The sequence below is a fragment of the Watersipora subatra genome, chromosome 6 (genome assembly GCF_963576615.1).
Source record: "Watersipora subatra chromosome 6, tzWatSuba1.1, whole genome shotgun sequence".
In the NCBI taxonomy this organism is placed as follows: Eukaryota; Metazoa; Bryozoa; class Gymnolaemata; order Cheilostomatida; family Watersiporidae; genus Watersipora; species Watersipora subatra.
In genome coordinates, this window is record NC_088713.1 from 18,401,380 (window position 1) to 18,425,235 (window position 23,856).

General features: G+C 32.7%; 1 protein-coding gene across 1 annotated transcript; it reads right to left on the bottom strand.

The window, feature by feature from the left end:
* Nucleotides 1-8,574: 8,574 nt before the first annotated feature.
* LOC137398863 (uncharacterized) lies at nucleotides 8,575-22,568 on the bottom strand. Its single transcript, XM_068085035.1, has 4 exons — nucleotides 22,493-22,568; nucleotides 12,371-12,518; nucleotides 9,806-10,005; nucleotides 8,575-9,345 (listed from the first exon to the last, which is right to left on the bottom strand). The coding sequence occupies exons 1-4, from the start codon at nucleotides 22,553-22,555 to the stop codon at nucleotides 8,803-8,805; spliced, it is 954 nt and encodes a 317-aa protein (XP_067941136.1). The 5' UTR covers nucleotides 22,556-22,568; the 3' UTR covers nucleotides 8,575-8,802.
* Between the last annotated feature and the right edge of the window lie 1,288 nt (nucleotides 22,569-23,856).

Sequence of the window (23,856 nt, forward strand, 5' to 3'; positions counted from 1 at the left end):
TATTGAGCTAAAATCAGCATACTTGTATGTTACCATTCAGGAAATTATGAAATAGAAAGGCATGTGTTGAAAAATATTTCTGTTGGACCTAGATTAAGTAGTAGCCATTGCACGAAACATTGCGTTCTCTACACAATCTTTCCAAAAACGTTAACAGAGATTTGCTGATGTTTGTCATAAACACAAACTAACCAAAAGCATCAGACTTTAACGTAGTGCTGAATATGCTGCCGGTGCAGTGAGTTGAAAATTTAATCTATATCTTGTCAGCTGGATAATTAACTATCATTAAAATTGGAACTAATTTTCTGTATTATCACGGAAGTGAAAGACTTCGGATGCTTGAAGTAACAAATTATGACAGCTAAGTGGTAAGTAAGCTATCCTTCATTTTTTTGTAATGTCATTCTATCGATGTCTGCTATCTTTATAGACAACTTTTATTGTTAAAAACACAAAGCTTCTGTAATTAACTATTGCAAACAATGCTTTTGTTTGCAAATTTTTTATTTTAGTATTAAAACAACACTGAAAAATACCATTAATCAAGAGAATAACAATCATTTTCTACCAAAATGGCGGCTTTTTTGTGGATGAGCGCATGTGCAAACAGGGAGATGACGTCAAAAAATCTATAGATAAGCATAGATCTAAGCCCTGCTCAATTACGTGTAAAATTAGCAAGCTAAGGGTGGTCTACTATGTTATAAAAATAGTTGATCACTCTTGTCCTACAGAAAAAAACGAGCTTTCAATTCCAAAAGTGTGCATATTTGTAAAGCTTGGTTTCAAGGAACACACCTTAAGAAGTGTTTTTACTATAACATAGCTATAGATATCAAAACTGCATATATGTATGTAGAGTTTATCAACCACAATATTTTGATTATTATTTGATTGGTCGCGTCATAATGAGGAAATTTGCTGTCATTTATTTTAATTTAGAAACAGTGGACTGTTTTTGATAAATTTAATTTTTTTATACAGACCTGTTTCATAATTTAAATTAAGTGGCTTTACAAGGCTCAGCACTATTAAATAGGCAAAAAAATCAAGATTCAGTAATTGTCATTTCTGAGTTTAAACCTTTACAAAAAACATGATGCTGGAGTTGCAATAAAAATAAATCAGAGGTTTATTATTATTATTATTTATTATTACATACTACACTAATATAAACTTACATCAAACAATAAATTTACTAAGTATTTGATGAATCTAATATGAGATAACCAAAGAACAAATAATAAACATATCAAACTATCATTTTACAAAAACTTTCACACTCACTTTCAGCACTTTTGTTAAAAAATGTCGGTCAAAGTGGTTTATAGTCTGCTTCTTTTTAGCAGCTGTTGATTTTAAGCAATGTGGAAAACATGAACCAAAATATTTATTCAGGACACAAAGACAAAGTTTAATAGTTCAGTTGAGCTAGATAGAATGTTCTGATTACAATGCTTGTTTAACTGGATGCACCTGGAAGTACAGATACGTGTCATTAGATTCCAAATTTATCATAGATATCCAGGGTTCAAACAAGCATAGAAAAAATATTAGCTACTTCATAGAGTGTTTGTAGAGCAGAGGCACACTGTAGAATCACATACAGTAGGATTCATTGTTCAGCAGAAGCAAGGGAGTTAATGACTAAAGTCACCGAAATAGGAATAGCAGTAGCATAAAACATGACAATAGTGCCTATAATATAGTGCGAAGTTGTTAGCAAAACTTTATCTTGTTCTTGCAAACAACTCCTTTTCATTTTTTTTAATTTCTCGAAACACCGCTACAAGTCATATGGTATTTGACACAAGTGGTACAAGTATACATATGGTGGACAAAGCTGCAAGCAAAAGTTCTTGGCCATCATAACTATTTTGATGGAACTGCCATTTATACAACCTCATACATTTTCAAACTGAACTGATATGGTCATAAAACTACAAACATTTATGAACCAGATAACAACTACAATTTTCTCAAAGTGGTTCAGAACAAAACAATTTTGTACTGAAATGGCTTGGAAACTACATAGTATCATTATTAACTCATAGTATATGAGTTATGCGTAGTATCTTTTGTAACTAGCTAAAGCAAGAAAACTATAGCGACCATATGCAGCGGTTAGTGCTACTCCCTTTATAAAATTACTTGCACTATGGTAATGTTGTTGTGATAAATTTAATGGTTTTGAACTGTATATGGCTATGTATCCACAAATAATAACTATATCTGCTAGTGTTAAGTTATGTAGCAACAACAAATAGTTTCGTTTGTTGTTTTGGTGCAGTGTTTTAGTAGTGCTGATTAGGTAAAAATGCAAAACATTGGCAAGAACGCATATTACACTGACAGAAATGGCGACAACCAAATATGCAGTAGAATTGTCTCCTCTACATAAAGTTATTAAACTGTGGGAAGTGTCCATGGTGTATCTTTTAAGTTAGCTCAGAATATTTATCTGGCTACATTCCTACAAAGAAACAAATTTGCTTGGCTTAGAAGTTATAAGGAAAACTACAATTTATTAGGAGACAAAATAAAGTGAACAACAGCAAAATTCACAACATTCACAACATTTAACCTGAGATAGAAAAACCTTTTAAATAAGCAACAAACGATTCTTAAAAGAAGAGGATATTTGTAAGGATATGTGTAAAATATTTTCTGTCTATTCTGACCTGTCTATTTTCTATTTCTGTCTAGTCTTAACCCAAACCACTTTTCTTTAGGCATAGGAGAAGCTTAAGGCAAACTAGAAAAACGAATGTTAGAAAAAATGGTCAATTTTATTTAGTTCGTTTAGACTTTGACAATCACTCAGATTTTTCACATTTGACGAGCTCAGCTTGGTAAGAAAGATTAGTCTTTTTTAGTTGTTGGAACTCTTTCATTTTTTTTGTTATTGTTTGGCGGTTTTTCTTTCCCTTGTATTTATAGAGTGAAATATTTCTTAAATATTTTGCTACAATACTCAAAACATTGTTATTACTTTAGGTTGATTGTGTTAACTGATAATAAACCAACACACTGACCAATATGCACCACTGAATAATATAAATCTCTAAACTAGTTCAGATTTTTTATCTTATAAGCGCAAGCCAGCTTTAGTTATGTTAACAAACAAAATTGTACTTTAACCGGTATGATTACATGCAACAACTAAAGATTTGTTTAAAAGTAACAAAATTGCCATTGCAGTTCAACTAAAAAGTTACAATAATTTAAAGAACAGACCTCAAATTTTAATATACCTCAATTGGGAATATGGACTTTGACAAAGTTTGCCAGATATCAGTTTGCTAGGCTGATCAGTTGTACAGCTCACTTTTCAACCAGTCATATGCATTTTTGAAGTTACTCTCCTAGCAATAGCATGGTTCACGTGCATCAGTTGAATAAAAAAAAATCACTTAGGAGAACTGACTGGTAAAAAAGAGAATAAAAACAGCAAAGGGAAATGGAAAGAAAGAGATAAAGTATGAAATAGTAGAGAAAAAACTCAAAGAACCAAAAGAAAAAGAAAATAAAACACAAAAAAGGGAAACACAGACAAGATCAAAAGTGGTGGAGTTATCGAACAGTAGAACCAAATGTTAAGGAAACTTACTGCGGAGACTTTTGCGTCCCGCTTATAATTACCTGGAGTCGCTTGAAAAAAGATTAGGTTTTACTGCTAGTCTTTGTTTTATTTACATGTAAACTACCTCGAAGTCTGTAAAACATAACTTTACATAAACTAAGCGAACATATTACATAATACTAATTAATTGATTAAGCTTAAACTGGACAGCACAGTAGCCTTGAGTAACACACAGTATATAATATAAGTCATAGAAATAATGCTGGTGGCTGCTTAACCTTTCCATTACAAGTCTTCCAATTGTCAAAATTAACTTTGTTGAAACATGTATCTTTACAGCAAATAAAAATTATTACACCAAAAATACATACATTAAATTAATTGACCTTGGTCTCCTTTTAACAGCCTTTGATTAATAACATTGTTCTGTAGTGTTCACTGTTTCCAGTACTGAGGCTTGTATATGTTTCCAGTACTAAAGCTTCTAGTTAACTGTCTCTGAAATCAGCTGACTTACATTCTTTTAATTCTAAGAAAATAAACTAGAGCACCAAAAGGGTCCCCGGATTGGTCAATCGCTCTGTGAGTGCACCTGACAATCCAATTCAAGCCAGAACAAGCAATGGGTAACGGTAAAAACATGTGGAACTCACCACCGACGCACTCAGTGACAGGACGCACTCAGTGACACAAACAAGGAGGTCACCTCAGGCCACTTTATTTATCATGCTTGTAGCTGTAAAGTAATTAAGAGGCTGGGTGTCTTCCTGTAAAATATTTGTTATTGGCTTCTTCATTAAAAGTCTCAGGCACATAGGTATGTTTTAAAGGTTTCTACACTCCCACTTAAATTTGCAAAAATTTACAACCGGTAAATAATATGTAATTAAAATAGCAGTAAAACAGGATAAATCAAGGCTATTGCATTATATAACATAGCATATGTTATGTAATAAGTATGCATGAATATTCCCATATCTATTCAGCACTCATGATTCTGATCAATTTTTGAACAGGCCTGTCTAAGATAACTCTGGGGTGCCTAGGCTTACCAGAGGTATCTAGGTCAGCTGTACCAATCATGATTGAGATCTTCCTTACCAATCCTGATGATGATGAGGAAATTGGCGGGCACATGAAACCTCTTCATGGTGTCTACCAAGATAAGTTCTAAGCTAGATCTTAGCTGTTTTTCTGACGCAGCTCAAATTTTATCTTAGTAGCATAACTCTGAGCTCTTTTTTGTGTTACACTAGACTAAGATTCTGGCAGCATAGTGTGCTCTGAAAGATCATCACGGGTCTTCATACAGCTCAGATATAAATATCTGTCTAAATACTCCGACATATTTTGGTCTATCAAACTGATTGTTGCTAGTTTTAATACTGTACAGTGTAATTATTTTGCCTAATCTCTAACGATGACAACAACACTAAAAGCGTAAGTGTTTTCCACGGCTTAAAATACTATATCTGATGTTGAAATATATACTGAAAGTCAATCAAAAAAACTTCAATTCATTCACCTTTTATATATGAAGTTTACCAAATAAGCACAAAAAAGCATAAAAATGGAGAAAACAGTCTATTGGTATAAAAGTTTCTAGCAACAATAAAACTAGAATATTTTCCAGCAAATTCCTCTTTTTAATTATTGAATAAAAGTTGACCATCCTTGACTACCCTTGAAAATATCTGCAGCAGACATAATTTAAACTATTTTGATTATTTTAGTTTGAATACTTACATGTAAAATATCTTAAAGTAATTTAAATATTGAGAATTAAATTGTAAGATACCTGTATCTTGACTATGACCTAGTTTCATCTCGCTTCTGCCTAGCTTTGGTTTCTACATACCGATGTCAGAACAACTCTCATGTCAGAGCTACATATCTTTTATACATTAAGTTGTTATTTTACTATACACAAAAGATAAGAACGTAACACTTTTCTATAACATTTCATCATTTGACATCTGACAATTACTACAAGACCAACATCTTTTCCTGCCAAGACTGTCTGTGTCACCATTCGTGTCAGCCTCCATAAACATTCCAACTAAGCTAATGATCTGTCCGCATCCGCTTGCTTATCTTTGTCTGTGCACCTGGAACAAAATTAGTTGTGTAAATATTATTCTGCAACCTTTTCGTATCTTGTGTTTGACTCATGCCACACATATTTTATGCAAGTCATTCTCTCCTATATTAGGGAATCCCATCTTGTTTGTGAGGAGTCTTTCGTTCAAACATTCATACTGATACTTTTACGCTCACATTTCATTATACATTCTCGCTAAGTAATATAGATCGTTAAATATACTGTTCCTAAATACGACCTCTGTCTCGTTATCGCAGTATTAAATCTTGTGGTAGAAAAACAGTTCTACAAACTTTGGCTTAAACAGAATAAGCCCCCTAAGGGTAACATTGCTAAAAAGGACGTTAGCAACGGGTTATCACAAAAGTGTTTCTAATTTACTCTTAGAACAATAAGTAAGTGTACATGTACTTAACTACATGTTGTACTTACATGTATACTACAAGTAGACAGGCATGTATATGTACTGAATGTATATCACAAATGGAACTACATGTACATATACCTTCATGTATACTACAAGTAGAAGGAAATATACATGTATTATAAAACATGTATACCCCAAGTAATAAAACTTGCACATACACTTACATGTGTGCCACAAGTAGAAGGACATGTAGATGCACTTACATGTATGCCACAAGTAGAAGGACATATGCATATACTTAGATGTATTAATAGCAATAGCAAAATTGTAAAAGACAGATTAAGGGTTCTGAACTATTCAACTTGTCACTCTTACTTCAAAAAAAAGTGTTTCTATCACACAAAAGCTCCCATTTTCTGGGTTGTTCTAAAATGCATCCACCTACCTCCCACAAAGTAGAATTGATTGCCTTCTGTTACAGTGCACCAAGTACATCAAAATTTCCATTAAAATAAGAAAGTAGTACATTGCGGTATTATAATAAAAGTGTCCAATAAGCTAAATATACATGTATATAAAAGTATAAATAAAAGTTTAATAAGTTAAAAACTTATTATGTATTTTTGAATTCACTTTCCAACCTTTTACTCAAGTTGTTTTCATTACTAATGGCTTTGAGAAACAAAGCTTAGTCAATGATGCAGAGCAAATTGACAGTTATCTACACAATACTTCAACAAAAGGAGACAACTTCTGAGGCAAAATATTTATCTCATGAACTTCACCATATTATTTCATGTCATACGTCACTAGAGGTTATTATATTTTATTGGACTATTTCAATGTGCTGTACGCGCTCCTACAACATAAATAATCCATTTTAGGAATGTTTACGTTAAAGGGATTTTATGCTATAAGAACAGTAAAATAGATTTAAATTGCCTAATTCATTCCATGGTCTTTTCAAATTCATTTATTTGGCCATGCAAAAAAGAATTTGACTCAATTTTTCTAAGTTGTAAGCTGCACCATACTGCAGTATTATTGGTTTGCATCGAAAACTTTTTTTCTTTCTTTTTCTGATCAATCTTACAGGTTTTATGAATCATAATTGCGGTAATTTTACAATAAATTGATGGGAAGCACACATTTGCATCATTTATTTGCAATGATTTGCTTATTTTTTTTTTACTGCATAGTGTACTCTGCAACATATTTGCCAAGTCCCCCGGTTTGGTCGATACACTTCAGGTTTTTAAGTCAGTCTCCCTTTTGCACAAAATCTCCCGTTTTCCTCCGGCTTTTTCAATAGAAGTAGTGGTTTAATTTTTCTACTTGTCGTTTTCCCTTTGTTTGCTAGTTGTGAGCTCTCATCATCATACAAAGTTAGCAACAATGAAACAGACCGCTATTAAACCTTATGTTTGCCATAAAACCTGGGCTATTTAGATTTAGCGAAATTGATGTCTAACGATTTGCTCTACAGTTTTTCATCAATAAACAAAGATTATACATGGAGCTGTGACATATCGTTGACAAACGATCATGACCTCACATTAATAGTAGATTACCTGAACACTGAATAAAATTGTAGAAGAGCCTCCTATGTATAGGTATCAAGAAAAAAAAATTCACAAAGAAATCTAGGCTTCAGATTCAACTACTACATTTACCGTCAATCTCTCGCTTTTTTTCTCAACTACTTAGCAAGTTTACTCTGCAAAGTAAAACTAATAACAAATATTTTATGCGTCTACAGAAAAGCAAAACCACAAAATATTTTACCACGAAGTGGTACTACCGGTTTGTTGTCTATCTGTATCCAGAGGTCAAAGTTGGATTAAAAAAGAACTTTCGACTATACTCCAACTGGTGACAATCCAATTAGTAAACCACCAGAGCAACACAAGCATCGCTCAATCATTTTTGTATTTATGAACAACGCACAGCTACTCTATTCGCTAATTTGTTGACCCATCTGGCGATCTAACACGTTGAACTAGATTGTTGCGAGTTGTATGTATAATATATATAACGCTACACGCACATTGTTTTTTATCTTTTGTATCTGTGGCAAGATAGATTAACATTTAAATCAAATTTCAGAATTTGCTCAACTTTGCACTTTACATTGTATAGGATTGTTTACATATTAGGCAGCAAAAACTTCACATACTTTTTTTACATTATCTGGAAGTTACGTTTTAAGAGGTATACGTTATAGTAGCGTCTACTCTTTTACACAATGCATAATTTCACATTATATACACAATAGTACATGGACTTTCAATTACACTTCAGCATTTTATTATTTTAGTATGTTATCTCTTCATAAGAAATATTCAGTTTATGTAGCAATTCACATTGGCATTTTGGTGTTTAGTATCGTCTGTTCAAACAAGCTTTTACTGAGTTGATTTCAAACATAATAGTAACAAAAACATCTTGTGATATATAATCTTATATAATATAAGGAAGTATATATATAAAAATGAAAATATTAAATTTATTCCTTTGACATAATTGAGGGCAATTTTTCAAAAATGTAAGCTCTTTTGGTTTGATTGACAAATGTTTGAAAAACCTAGTAAATAAAGGTATCAACAGCCATGCATAAAACTCATTAAAATTTTTATATTTTTGTTGCATTATCAGCAACTGTCTTTCAAAACAAAACACAAAGATGATTAAATGAGTAAACTGAAAATAAATGATGTGAGAAAAACCATAATTTCACAATTCACATCATCACTGTGGTTGAATTTTGTTTTTTCCTAGAGATGGTCGTCTTTTAGGCTGCTTCACAGACTTCTTGCTGTCTTTGGCAATGCTTGAGTCATTTATTGGTTCATCTGGTGTGACACATTTCTCTTTCAGTCCACCGGATTTGGCTTTTTGCTTGCTTTTGATTGAATGGTTCTCAGTAGAAGCTGAATGAGCTGGTTGACTACTGCTCTCGTCGTTTGTTGTGTCCTTTGTTTGACCTTGACGCGGTGTGGCAGGTTTGTTTGTAGAGTCAACATTTTTTTTCGACTGTTTGGCAGACTTAATATCAGGTATCGGACTTTTGCGGTTGGGAGTTGCGTGAGTAGCTTCGGCTTTTAGTGGTTTCAGAGTGACGCTGGCAGATGAGGATTGGCGTGACAGAAAAGGTAGAACGGGAGACTTGGGTGGCTCATTGTAAGTGTCATATCTTCGACTTCGAGTAAAGATTGTTTGCTCCATCTGCACCTTTCTCGGCCTTAGCTCCCGTCTTACTGAATTGATTGCTGCCGGGTCTCCTTCCCAATGCTGTAACAGTGTGATTTCGAGTTTTTTAAACTTTCAATTATTTTTATGTAGTATTTTGGTTGCTAAAAGTGCTGCATGATTGGGTTTCAATCTTGTTAAGCATTTGCATACATAAAATAGACCTATTTTTTACCATTTTCAAACACAATATTTTTTTACATTTTTTGACACTATGGACAGGTGCATTATATTGAGGAGCTGAGTCATCATATATACTTTGACATGTCTAGCCAGTGCTTTACATCTCTAAAAGATCTGAGTTTGTGGTTAGCTTTTGGCATGTTTGGCTAGTGATTCACAACTATAGACAATTTGAGTCAACTGGTAACTTTTGACATGTCTAGCTAGTGCTTTACATCTCTAGAAAATCTGGGCCAACCAGTAACTGTTGACACGCATGGCCATTTTGGGCCAGTGCTTTATACGTTTACAGTTGCTTAGACAACTACATGTAGGTTACCTGATAGATTGTCAGATCTTTGGCTGTGTTCAGTCTCTGGTCACTCATGGCCTTCTTGATGATCCTTTTGCTGACAATTGGAGAGTTATACCTGCTGTGGCTTTGAAATGCTGTCAAATCACCGGAGGCTGTCAACTTGCTTCGCAGGTCGATGTCTTCAAATTCTCTCGATTTTCTTCGCTGTCGTAGAGCCGAAAAATCTAAAAAAACATTGCATAAAGAAGAAATTGTTTTTATGACATGTTTCTTATGTTGTTAGAAAGGCCACATGTTGTTAACGTATAGACTAAAAATCAACAGCTTGATAAATCAATAACTTCTCATTAGAATCAAAACAGCCTGTCCATTTGTGCATTTTGCAGCTGTCAAGATTTTCAATAAGTTAATATCTCTTAGCAAAATAATCTTGTAGAAGTCATTCTCCAATAGCTATGTGTAACATATACACTATGTTTCTATGTCATACTTTATGTGGATTTGGAGTTGTGCCCACATTGAGTTGCCGTGAAATGAGTGTTTCAATGTACATTAACTTGATACACATTAATTCAGTCATTTTGTTTAAAGTTCAAGAAAGTGACAAGAGTTCATCGCTCATTATTAACTCGTAGCTCAATAATTAGCAACGTTGTTTTATGACTCTTAGCAACATTTGGAACATTGGTGTGTGCTGAACTGTTCAAATCGAAATAAAAACGACCGAAGTGTGAAAAATTTTAGAATGAAATAGCTTGATAGGCATTTTTGCGTCATTTACAAGTGCTGTTTCTATCAATCGTAACATAAAACATTTAATAAACATTTGTGAGCAAAATAGCCGCTTGACTTAAAGATTTTTGTTGTTTCCATCTTGCAGATCGGTACAAAAATCCGCATCATGTGTGTCATACATGTAGAAGCATAGGGATTTTTGTGACCTGCATATCGTTAAAAATGTACGCATGTATTGTATTAGTACATGTATATAGTAGGCGTTTCTATTATGGGTTCATCTTTGTTTCACATGTTACCAAGAATATGGCAACATTTTATAATCTTTTAGCATTTGGGTGTTAGCCATAACAAGCTTTGCGTTAATTATGGTAGGGCAGTTGAATGTGAGACATACAGAAAGCAAGTTGTGCTGCACAGTGTTATATTTTACTTTTAACCAGCATGAGTGTTTTACATTATAAACATCAACTCTTCTAATATACTGGTGCGAGAGCAGTTGGGAACTTTATTGTAAATAAACACATAGTGTAAAACAGCTTATTTTTTCTCCTGATTGTGGTGTAATCATGACAGTTTAGTTTTTTTTAATAATCAAGATGATAAGTTATTGTCAGTTTTAACATGAATGTTTGTATGTTTTCATTTATAGATTGTTATAACTAACTTCTATTACCCTTCTTGCTTTATTGCTTAGAGAGTACTGTGTCACAAATATAAAGACTGTTGCTAACCTAACCATATCAGCTCCAATCCAGTACAGGTATGATGAGAGCAGCATTGGAGACCAAGCTATGCAGCTACATATTAATTCATCTACAGTATAGGGATTTTTGTAATGTGTTGCGTTATTGCTTTGCGTACAGCTTAGTGAACTTTTTTGGAGATTGAACTCAGAGATAAAAGTCAAAATTTGAATGAAAATGTAGAGCCCATCTCTAAAGGTTTGCACAAGGTGAATCTTTATCCAATCAGCAATATTCTAATTTCATCAGGAAGAATACACTCTAAGCTTTACTTTGATGGATACTTTTCATGTTTTAAGCTGATATTAGGATAAGTAATGACTAATTGCATTTGAGCTAATTTGGCTTTTCACAGCTAAAGGACAAAGAGAGGGGTGTTAATACATTTGGCCACGGCTGTATCAATTAGTCTACAGCATTGCTTGAAAAATGTTATCATGAAAAAAAGTGATAATAAAGTTATAAATTCTCCAGTTGACGTGGCGATCTTAAAACACTCAACCTGATGATTTTACAATCAAACCTTGACAAATAAAGGTAGCTTATTCTAATGTTAGCTTTTATGTAAAAATCATAGTTTGCCGGTGAACTAACTTTTATAAGAATGCATAGTATTATTTTTGATCAATTCACTCCTCTCAAAAACTTAATGAAAAATATGATATGTAACTAAATGTCACATTAAAACAAATGCATTGTGTAACATTATGTGAAAGACAAAACTTGAAGATGTTGATTGTACATAAGAAATCTTATCATATTAGTCTTAAAATGGCATCAAAATTGTTAACTGTTTTTTAAAGGATTATGTTGATCTCAGACATAAAGCTTTATTTACCTTTGCACATAATTTTTGAAAAAGTTCAGAAATGGATAAATTCGTTGTTCATTTCATCAAAATATTTTAGATAAATAATGATTCATTACAATTATTAGGTCATGTATAGCCTTTCCTCTTCCAAAGTCATCATCATGAAGTTGTAATATAACCCGACAAAATTTAACTTTGGTAATATAATTTTATCTACTCTTAAATGTGTTTTAAAAGGGTTTTTGTGTTATGATTATTTAAAATATATTTAGTGTTATTCTGGCTCTTTTAACTAACCAGAAGGTGCGTCACTCCTCTGGGCAACAGCTCCATCGATTATCAGTTTTCGGAGCTCACGAGTGATAGCTGCTCTTTCTCGAGAGAGTTTTTTCAGCTCTATATTTCTCTCCTGATCTATTTTATCATTTTTCTCCTTCAACTCTACCTGTAATCAAAATATCTAGATTTATCTTCTCCTGTAAATATATTAATAGGTTAGTACAAAAAGAAACATTACAGAATTGAGTTTTTTTTGGCCTATATTTCTTTTTTGATCAGTTTTGTCATTTCTCTCTTTTGTTTACCTCTAATTAATAGATCTAGATTTATCTTCTCCTTCTGTAATCTACTTTATCGTTTACTACAAAGCGAACTCTGCAGAAATAAGACACTTATGACTTCACATCGAGTTGCTATTGACTTTATACAATGTATAATGAATATTAGCTTAATATTTTCTTTGCTTGTTTGTGCTACTTAAACAGCAAGAAGCTAGCTAAAATGGTATTACAGAAAATGATTATTATTTTAAATGTTTTGTTTTCTTTTGTTTTAATTTTTTAGATAATAAAATTGTTTATGATTTGTAGGACAAAATTTAGTAGGACATGTTGATTAAATTTTAGGCAATTTGAAGTGATCATCGTGTAATTTTGGTCATGTGACCCATATGTGATAATTTGTAGATATGAAGGATAAACAAGAATGAACAGCTCCAATAATGGCAAATTTTAGTCAGAATTGCTGTAAGACGTATGTATTGATAGAAAGTAATAACTTTGCTTACACTGAAAAGCGCCACTTACAGCAAATGAGACCAGGAGACAAAAACAAATATCGTAAAGTACATGTAAGTAATATTTGTTGAAACAAAAAGCTTTTTTTACATAACATTGTTCTATAACGTAAATCGGCTGTGTTGATGTCTGGTAGTAAGAGTTAATTCACACAGCTTTATAATAGATAAGGATGACTGTTATTTTTCAGTGTATTCCTTAGGCAGCCATGCTAACTTAAATACTTAATAGAACACAATCAATATTTTCATGTGTAAAGAAAGACAACTCCAAAGTATGCCGTACAGTTTTACTTGATTATACTTACACCACTGCCCTTTGATCAGAATTGATTTTGTTTTCCAAGTCTATTTTCACAAGCTTAAAACTTGAAAGTAAAGCAGTATTTTTATATTAAAGTTTACTGATTCTATCAAAATAACTCCAAAAGTAAATGTGGCTAAATTTAAAGCCTATTAGTGTAGCCAGAGAATTAAATTCATTACATTTATTTTTTCCTTGAGGCAGTGTGACATTCTTTTAGTCTGTACATTGTTACAAAAAGAGATATCTTAAGTTCACTAGCCATTTAAACAGGCAATTATATAAACAAAGTACTTACAACTGATAAATGATGAAAGATATGTCAGCTTAGCATTTAATCAACATGAGAATATTTGCTATTTTACTGAGTCTTGCTAATACTCTGTAACTTGGACGGGGACAAAAGGTTTGAATAAAACATATAAAAAGTTATAGAATACAGTGTTAGATTACTGACATAGTTGTCTACAAGCTTTTTTATGTTTTGAAACTAACTCTATAATATGCGCAGTTATTTCTATTAAAGCATATTGGTTTTCTCAACAATATAATTTTTTTGTTGTTTTATCTTGTTTCTTTATACCGCTGTGTTTATAACAGCAAAAAATAACTCCTTCCATGTTTTGAGCATCCCTTTGAAACTTAAATTCACAAGCAGAAGAGCACCTGAAGCAAAATATAAGGCATTGGAAAACATTGGTGCTAGCGTTGGTCTTGCAAACATCTATGAAGAGAATGAGAAGCATCAAACCTGAGTTTTACCTGTTGTTCAATACATGCACAAAAATATGTTTTATTAGGATGCTTCAAACACAAATAATATATTTTAGTAGTCATTTTAACGCTGTGAAGCCTGGGCACGAAATGGTTCAAAGTGCCATTTTTTTTAAGATTTTATGCCTAGAAACACATGACAGCATGAATTCGTTTTATTTGAGTCCATTTCAGACTTTGCTAAGATCATGAAACTTTAGCTGCTTTGTATGCCAAGTGTTTGAGCGTTGCTCTAAATTTTAGTGTTGTTTAGATTACAGAGTCTCAAGAGACATCTTTGAAATACTACTGAGAAACTGACCAAAAAGAGGAAAGTGGCTGACAACAGAACATCAATTTCTAATGAAAAATTGATTAAGGTTTATAGTATTAGAAGATCAAAAACAGACAAAGATAGAAATTGTTTATTATCATCAGCAAAAAGAGATTGACACAAAAACTTTTTTTTTTTCTGTTCTTAAAAAAATTGCACCATCTATCAAACCGCATATTTGTTTGTACTGCATAAATGTGTGGGGTAATCCAGCCAACCGAAATTTGGTCAAACGCCCAAGACATCCCTAGATACCTGAGCCAAGAGGCGTTTGCCAATATGTTGAGGACACCGCCAAGACATGGCCCTCAATCATTATATCTCAACCAAACACCCTCCACACCGCAGCGTTACCTAACTGGAAGAAAGATGGCTTGACCTGCCTGACCAAGAGACATGGCTTTCCGGCACTGGGAAATAGTGGAAAATAGAACCATGGTTTGAACTAATAAGTGTACAAGATATTAGCCCCTGAGCCTTTTAGATTAACAACTACATTAAGGCATCAAACATTGCTATACTAGTTTTACAAGTATAAAATTCTGCAAAAAAACAATTTTTTGTTAAAAATGTATTTGTTTCGATACAGTGAGTATAGAATATTGATGAGATCTCCATGCTGAAACTAGAATTTGATTCCAGTGTCAAAAATTTTTAGTGGTTCACCATTGATGGTATGAAGACCACCACCCAAAAATTTACACCTTTTAATGATTATTCACCTCAAAATAGATACTTGCTCTTTCAACTTACATGTGGAGATAAGATTCTGCCACAGAGGAGATCAACAACACTACTCGGCTGCTTCATAGGCAATGATTTTACAAGGTCCAAACATAATCGATCATGCTTGAAGCAAGCTTTCTTTAGACATGTTTCTTATAAGGCAATCAAAAAATTTTCTAAACTGAAAGACTGCTGTTTCACTTTTAATTCATGCTTTGCCATCTGATTGATGGCATTAATTTTTTTTCTACATCTCACCATACCAAAACAGAAAAAATAATCTTTTTGCAAAAATCTATATTAAGACCTCTGTACTACCGATCCTGTATTCCAGCTTACCACAACTCCACCCAATTACATTAAAAATATTTGAACATTTTGCTTATTCCAAACTTGGTCATTTCTGCATTTATGTAAGAGGTTTAAAAATCCTGAATAAACTATGCCTAGAATATATGTATTTATTCTTCAACACACGAGATAAACCTTGTTTCTATTTTGGGACACCAACATACTACATCCACCGTTACCTGCTGCAGCTCATCAATTTTTTGTTACCGCGACCTCCAATTAACTATTACGACTCCTCTACATACTATTAGATTGCCAACTTTTGAAGTGCTTGTTCAACGCGCTCAACAATTCCTGAGTTTTAGCTTCTCATTCTGTTTTGCCATCTACCAATAATCGTCGTTATAGGTAGATGGCAGAACATCAAAACAAACACTGTTTTGTTTTGATGTTTGGTGAGTGAATAATAATGCCAATCAAAAGTACATACATGCCGCACAAGCATATCATACATCCATACATACATGCGTACATATGTACATACGTACATATGTACATACGTATATACATACATATGTACATACATATATACATACATATGTACATATGTACATATGTACGTATGTACACTACATATATACATATATACTTATATATTTATATACTTATATATTTATACACTTATATACATATATACTTATATACATATATACATACATACATGCATACATACATGCATACATACATGCATACATGCATAAATGCATACATATATACTTACATACATATATACTTACATACATATATACTTACATACATATATACTTACATACATATATACTTACATACATATATACTTACATACATATATACTTACATACATATATAAATACCATACCATACGTACATAATTGCTTACACACATAGTGTATATACATGCATATATACATACGTACACATATATATACGTATATATATATATATATATATATATATATATATATATATATATATATATATACCATGCATACGTACCACACATACATACACACTGTACATACAAGTACATGCATGCCATAAATAGCTAAACACCATACATACATGCATACTACACATACCTTTACACATGCCATACATGCACACACATAAACACAGTGAAGTAAATAATTTAATTGTAAGGTACAGATTTGTACTAAAAGGTGTTACCGAATGAAATTGTTAGCTTCCTGAATGCACGAAATAGGATTGATACAGTTTGTGGGTGTTTAATTTTAGCAATCAGATTAAGCATGATAAGTGCTGAAGCAGTGTACACGCTGATATGATCGCACTTAACATTCATGTCAGCAGCCTCAGTGGTGACGTCAGCACTTACAGGTTCACCCGCAGCCATTTGATAGTCTTCCAGTATACTTGAGAATAAGGTATTTAACAGCTACAGGTAACACTCTGTCCTTGGCTACAGTGTGAAATGAAATTCCTTTATCTCTATCTACTACTTGGTAAGCAGGCGGAGTACAATAGAACCACTTGTCATGACTCGTCAAAACATTTCATGTCGTGACTTTGTAAATGTCAAGCCTACACGCATTATAGATAATGCTTCTAACTTAGTGATAGTGTAAACAAGCCTTGGCTGTGTGGGAGAGCTTATGACGAGCGCTGACCTTAGCCACTTGTAGGCGGCCATAAAGAAAAAAGGGCTGAAAACATGAGGGTCTATAAATGTTAATTAATGGCATACACTTGGGGATACAATGAATTAACTCAAACTTTTCTACAAAAGAGACCACCTAACAGTCTTTCTAAAATATTTCAAAGAAATAAAATATTTACTAACAACCATAAACATTTTATTGCAGCTTTCTCAGTCTTTCCCAAAAGTGGCATTTTCTGGTGCACAAAGGTGAGTATGTGAAACTGTATTCTGCAGTTTCTTGCAAATGGAGTTGAACAGCCCAGGGTAAGAATTAGTTGTCAGTGGTGTTAAGAAATAGCCTCACACAATCTCTACTCTAACAAGAGCCTGGTCCAATCAAAATCACAGTTCAAAGTTGGAGTAAAAAATTGCCTCATATAGGATTTAAACCCCTGAAATTCAGCCTACTACCACAGCGCTCTAACACCTGCACTAATCAACTGTCATATCGCCACTAGAATAATTATGTATAAAGTTATACTCAGTCATTGTGTTTCCATGACCCGCATAATTCGCAAATTAGAGCCAATCCGCAAGTTATCCGGGTCATGGAAACGGCATAAATCCGCAAGCTATCCGCATAAATTCGCAAGCTATCCGCATAAATTCGCAAGCTAAGCGAGTTTTGCGATCCGCAAAACTTTATCGAATCCATCGTGCTTGCGAATCATGGAAACGGTACTTGCGCATTAGAATATCGTTGGCTATTACATTAAAAACATTTTCACGCTTCAGTCGTCTTTATTTCGATTTCAGCAGTCTCAATGTGCCAATATTCCGAACAATCGCTGCTAAGCTAAGCGTGACCAGACTGCTTAGCTATTTATAGTCATTAATTAGGCTAATACTAGAACTACATGTATGAGGTCAAGTACTGGTGTTAAATCCGCATCGCCAGGTGTTCATTGAAACGCTTGATTGCTAAGTAACTCAACTTGCGATCGATCATTCGAATTATGGCCAATTATGTGAATCATGCGGATTATGCGAGTCATGGAAACATAGTGTATGTGCTTATTGACACACCGTACAACCTCTCAGGTTGTCTGGATGCTTAACCCTCTCAGGCTGTTGGACCCTCTTCAAGTTTTGCTAAGATCATGAAGCATTAACTGATTTGCGTGTAATATATTTCCAGAGTTATTCTGAATTTTAAACCTGATCGGGCTTCTGTCTTTTGAAACATCCTTGAAATACTAAACTCATTTCAAGCTGAATTGCTGGAACTACAGCAGCCATAAATGAAATATTTTACTTTAGTAAAATAAAAATTTTGCTTTGCTGGTTATAAGGCAAGATTGTTAATCTTCTCACACTATTTTCTAGTCATAATTTTATTTGAAACAACAGTTTTGCGACTGCTAAAATAAATCATACAAAAATAATGCTGTTGTTGAAAAAAGGTTAAAATATTCAAAGAAAAAGTGGTGTTTTATACACTTTTGATTATTAAAATTACTTGAAACATCGAAAGTAATTTAAACTACTTTAAAAATTTTGTCCGCATGAAATTTTCAAAAAAATCTGCAGAGATTACAACTCAAAGAGAGAAATCGACATTATTGATTAGATATTAACAAATTATATATTGTGAAGTTTATAGCAAATTATGTAGATAATTAGGAAAACAAAGATGCACATATAATATTAAAAGTTTATAAAATTGTTTTAATGACTTTTTTAGCATTTAATCACATTCTTCGGAGCCAAAGAGTACTTGTCATTGATTGTGGTTTTCTAATCAGCATTCTTTGAAAGTTTTGAATAAACTTGGAGTTATCTTCTACCCACAATTCGCCACAATATATGATCACAACGGTAGTTATATTATTATTGTAATTTTTATGTTTACATTTTTATGCTTACTGAACATGTTTGGTATGCAATGAATGACTGGCTATCATAAAATATGGTCATAAAATCCTGAAAGAGAGCTCTGATATAATATGGCCATAAAAAGTATACTAATAGACAATGTCAATATGGCCTATTTACTGCATGTCAATATAACTCCTTTCTCAAAGCTACCAAATATATTCTATAGATGTGATCAGCAAATCATATTTATAAAGAAAATGTCAGTACCCTAAAATCATTTATATTTTTATGGTTTGTTATCTATAAATAAGCGATGTGAAACCTCACATCACCTGACCATTTAAAAGATGACAACCATCGTGCTATAAAATAAAACATAGCCCAGGTTCAGCAGTTAAAAGTAAACAGTATGTTTTGTTGTTGGAACTCAAACTAAACTGGTGTTTGATCAATCACAAATTAGATATTATTGGAATTAGTGGCCAATTAGTATGCAGGTTGTTTTGCTTTATCTGTAACATGTTCAAGCCTACGTTCATAAAAAATTGGGCATTTGTTTTCTTGCCTAATCTTAAGGCTGTGTAATTTCATTTTATTTTTCCATACCACCGGTTTATGTTGAATTGAAAAACTTTAATCATTCGGCTCATGGTACACTTTGAGTGGAGCTCCAGTTTTTTACACAGACTGAACTGTTAGTGTTTGTTATATTGTCAAAGCACTAAGGTCCAACAATAAAATAAAATTAGCTGCCAACAGAACAGGAGTTACTAATAAAACTAATTAAAATTTTTCGCCAGACAAGGGTAAAAAATAGGCAAAGCTAGAATGCTTCTTCTCCTTATCAACAAGAGCTTTACACTAAAATTATGTTCTTTCAGTGACCTCTAAAACATCACTTTTTTAAAAGGGGATGAAACAAACTATTTACTCAATTTGAATTTTGTTTGTTTCTATTGAGTTCTGCAAGCTTAGAGCTTCTATATGATGTTCAGTTCAAAAGGAATTGTGCTATTTTAAGCGCTTTCACAGCCAATAAAAAGTTGTTAATATTGTCTAAAATCAGAGGACCTGCTTGTATACAGGAGACTAGACTTCAAAGTGTAAAACTCTATTAACAAGGAAGGTTCTGTTTGTTTATACAGCAGATATAACAGATTTTCTTAGATAACTTTTCCCATAATTCATTTGCTGTTCTGAATTAGATTAAAGCTTATCATATCCTACTGCATGTCATTACAATCCTCAAGTTATAAAACTTATGTCGTGTACAAACATGTCATTGATTTTGTGGTAATGTCAAATGGATTTGCTGATTGAAGGTGTGCTGTCAGCCTCAAAAGCGTTTTATGAAAGATCTATATCTTGCCTGGCAGCTTAACTTCACTAAATCTGGGAAAGCCAATATTTTAGTAATCACTCGCTACTTCAGGGTTCAGCTTCTGTGGCCTCACTAATTTAAGAGGTAAAAAGTATTTAAATGGGAAAAATATATTCAAATAAATAAAAAATATTCAACAAAAATAAAATATAAAAAACTCAAATACATAAATCTTTCTCATACTTTGATTCAGAGAAATCTCTTCGTGAGCATGATTGTTATAGCAGTCATCGTGGTTTGCTGTTTTTTCTGTTAAGTTTAGTAAAGTGTAAAAGTGAAAAGTGCTTATATCTTTCATCATGCCTCTTATGTATCCTCTACTCTCAAATTTGTGTAATGAACCTAAGAAAACTAAAAAATTGGGTACGATTAATAAAAAGTTAATTTAAAAAATAGGTTTGTTCTCCGAATTTTTACTTATCGCGTTGCGTGTGTCCTGATCAATTGCAAAGAAACTAAATGCTTACAATTAAAGAAAAAAATTACTTTATTTATTATGATTTTTATAGTTACTAAGGTTTTAACTGTACTAAGGAAAGGGGAAGGGGAGGGATAAAAGAGAAGGAGAAGGAGGATCAACTGCGTAAAGTGTGATATAACTGCACTGTCAGACAAGTACAGTAATGCCTTGAGATACGATTTCTGCATTCTGGGACATAGCTTGTGCGTTGATTTACTCATATTTCAAATTAATTTTTTATATAAATTAATTAAATAAAAATTAATTTGTTTCTACTCTTTAAACAAATTCCTAAAAAATAATATAACAACATGAAAACATAATTCACTACAAAGCAACAAATACTTATTTAGCGGTTATGATCTGCAGTAAAGTGTGACATTATTATTGAAAGTACTGTATGGAATTTTTACCTTTGAGACAGATCATTTGAGCTAATGGGGTTACTCTACAATTTTGTAATACTACATAAACAACTTTTTAATTGATTCTAAGGAAATAGTTTAAATTTGCAAAACACGGAAGGGGCGATATTAAGTTACTAAAGATCAAAAAATATCTAAAATTAAACCTGAGCATAGAGAGTTGCTGTAGTCTACTGGCCTAGACCTACAATGTATAAACAGACATATTGACAGCAGTTGGTGATAAGTAAAAGATATGATGAAGTTAATCACTTATATCTCAAATGACAGCCTTCAAATGTTAGCAATTTAACTTCATTGATAGAGAAGCTTGGATCAATGCAGTAATCAACTGTGTACACTTTCATCACCCCATAAAGATGTAATTGATTTTTTACAGCAGTGTCAGCTTTGGCAGGTGCTTACTCTAATTTAGAGCTAACTGTTACAGTTGTCAGTAGTACGAAAAATTTTAATATAATAAAAGCAATGCTCTTCTATCTATCTGTTCAAAGTTTGGTGTAAAGGCTTGCACAAAAGATTGTGTCATACAAAATTTCAGCACACAAAAATGAAAGTCAAAATTTAGCGCTAATATTGTCAATTCCATGTTGGCATATTGCCAAAAACATCAGTGATTTAATGCTTATGTAGCCTTTAAAAGTTAGTTTATAACCTTTTCAGTATACTGTTTTAGGTTTGTGGCATTGATCTGATCCGTTTGCAGTACTAATTACTTATAGAGCAAAACGCTCTTCATTTATCCAACTAAGGCGGTGATACTACTAGCGAGGACAACAACTATTGAATTTCTGAACTAGCTATGCAAATTTACATAACTCTGCATGGCAAGCTTCTGTAATCTGTGAAAACATGGTTATCACATGGGATGAACTTTTGTGACCTCATGAGGTGATGAGTTTACTCATTCTCAAATCAGCATTTCAAAAGTATTTTAACTAGCTGGCTAAAGCAAAGAAGCAATTAAACACAACCCTGTTAACTAAAAGAAAAAATGACAAAAGAATGATCAGGGACAGCTATATCAACTAGAAGAAAAAATGACATAGGAGAAACTACAACTATATTAACTGGAAGAAAAAATGACTAAGCAATGATCGCCTACAACTGAAAGAAAAATGTTATCTAGCGATGAAAATGAAAGGTGACTTACCGCTTCTATGACAATATTCTGTCTTTTGCATTTTTTGTAGAGGTCTGGGTGTGAAGACGTCATGCTGACATAGAGGTCATCTGTCACTGGCTCTACACAAGACATTCTGCAACAAACCATTAATTTGTTAGTAATTAAAACAAACTATTTCATCATGTTTGGTGCGATGGTAACAATTGTTTATATCAAATCAGTTAACTTTGAGTTTAAACTGATCTGAAAATTATGTTTTAAGTATAAATCAAGTGATTAGAGATCTTAGCTTGGATGATAAACAAGTCAAGTTGTCATTTGAAAAGTTGAGCTAAATATTTAATTTTGATTTTAAATAGTATACGTGCAAATATGATAAAGTTGTTAATCCAAATTTTTTCTTACCAGTATGTCAAAAACTGGAAAATGGTATAGATGTAAAAATATATATATAAAAATTGTTTATTATAAAATATACAGAATGAGTTTGTTTTATCATCTGGTCTGTGTCTATCAGACTCAAAAATTACAAAACTTCTTTGAAAATACATACAAAACTAGTTTTGTTAAAGTTGTTTTGTTTCATTCAGCTTTGATGACGAATTATCTAAGGAAGAAACACAGACTTCCTCACACAATGTTCAACAGCTGGAAACCTAAAGACCTCATCAAATTAAAAGTACTCGACGTTATCGTTATTGTGTTCACTACAGCTAAAATCAAGAGCAATGTAAGTCCATAATCCGTGCAAGAAGTTTGAATAATTAGTTAAACCAGTGGTCCTATCTCAGTGACAGTGTTGGATGAAAAATACTAATTTTGTTTTGAGATAGAAACTATTCAAGTTGGATTCCCTATTCATTAAGGGTATGTGTTGAAGAGGCATGACTGAGCTGTTCAATTATTAATTGGATAGATCTGTTGAAAAATTAATTTTATAGGAGAATTACAGCAACCTACTGACTACCTATTGCAAATGTAGAAGAACTACGGTAGTTTGCATTGACAGGTATAAGTGATGGTACATAACAACTAAGGCAGGTTAGATTTATTGACACTAGATAAGTGGATGCGTGGCGAGGCACGAACCAAAGCCATTGTTTGAGATCCTAACAAACCGGAAGTTTTTAGGATATTTTATATCAAATACATTCAATTTGTGCTACTATAGTGTGCGGTGTATCACAGCGTGAGATCTAGCCCATGTTAGTGCTATAGCCTCAGGTCTACTGCTGCATTTTTGGTCCCTCATGGATAAAACACATGTCATACACATGTTTAAGCAATAAACACTGAATTTGTATAAATTTTAGAAATGGCTTGCAATAATTATTGGATTTCTATTTACATTAAAAATGGAATAAAAGTAAAAATAAATATGTTATCATCTA

Bases quoted from the DNA above. Each gene is read 5' to 3' on its own strand.
- LOC137398863 (XM_068085035.1), bottom strand. From the start codon at position 22,555: ATGACGTCTTCACACCCAGACCTCTACAAAAAATGCAAAAGACAGAAT. The intron at 12,519-22,492 runs GTAAGTCACCTT...TTTTGATTACAG, and splicing joins AGAATATTGTCATAGAAGCG to GTAGAGTTGAAGGAGAAAAA. The intron at 9,346-9,805 runs GTAACCTACATG...ACACTGTTACAG, and splicing joins AAGATCTGACAATCTATCAG to CATTGGGAAGGAGACCCGGC.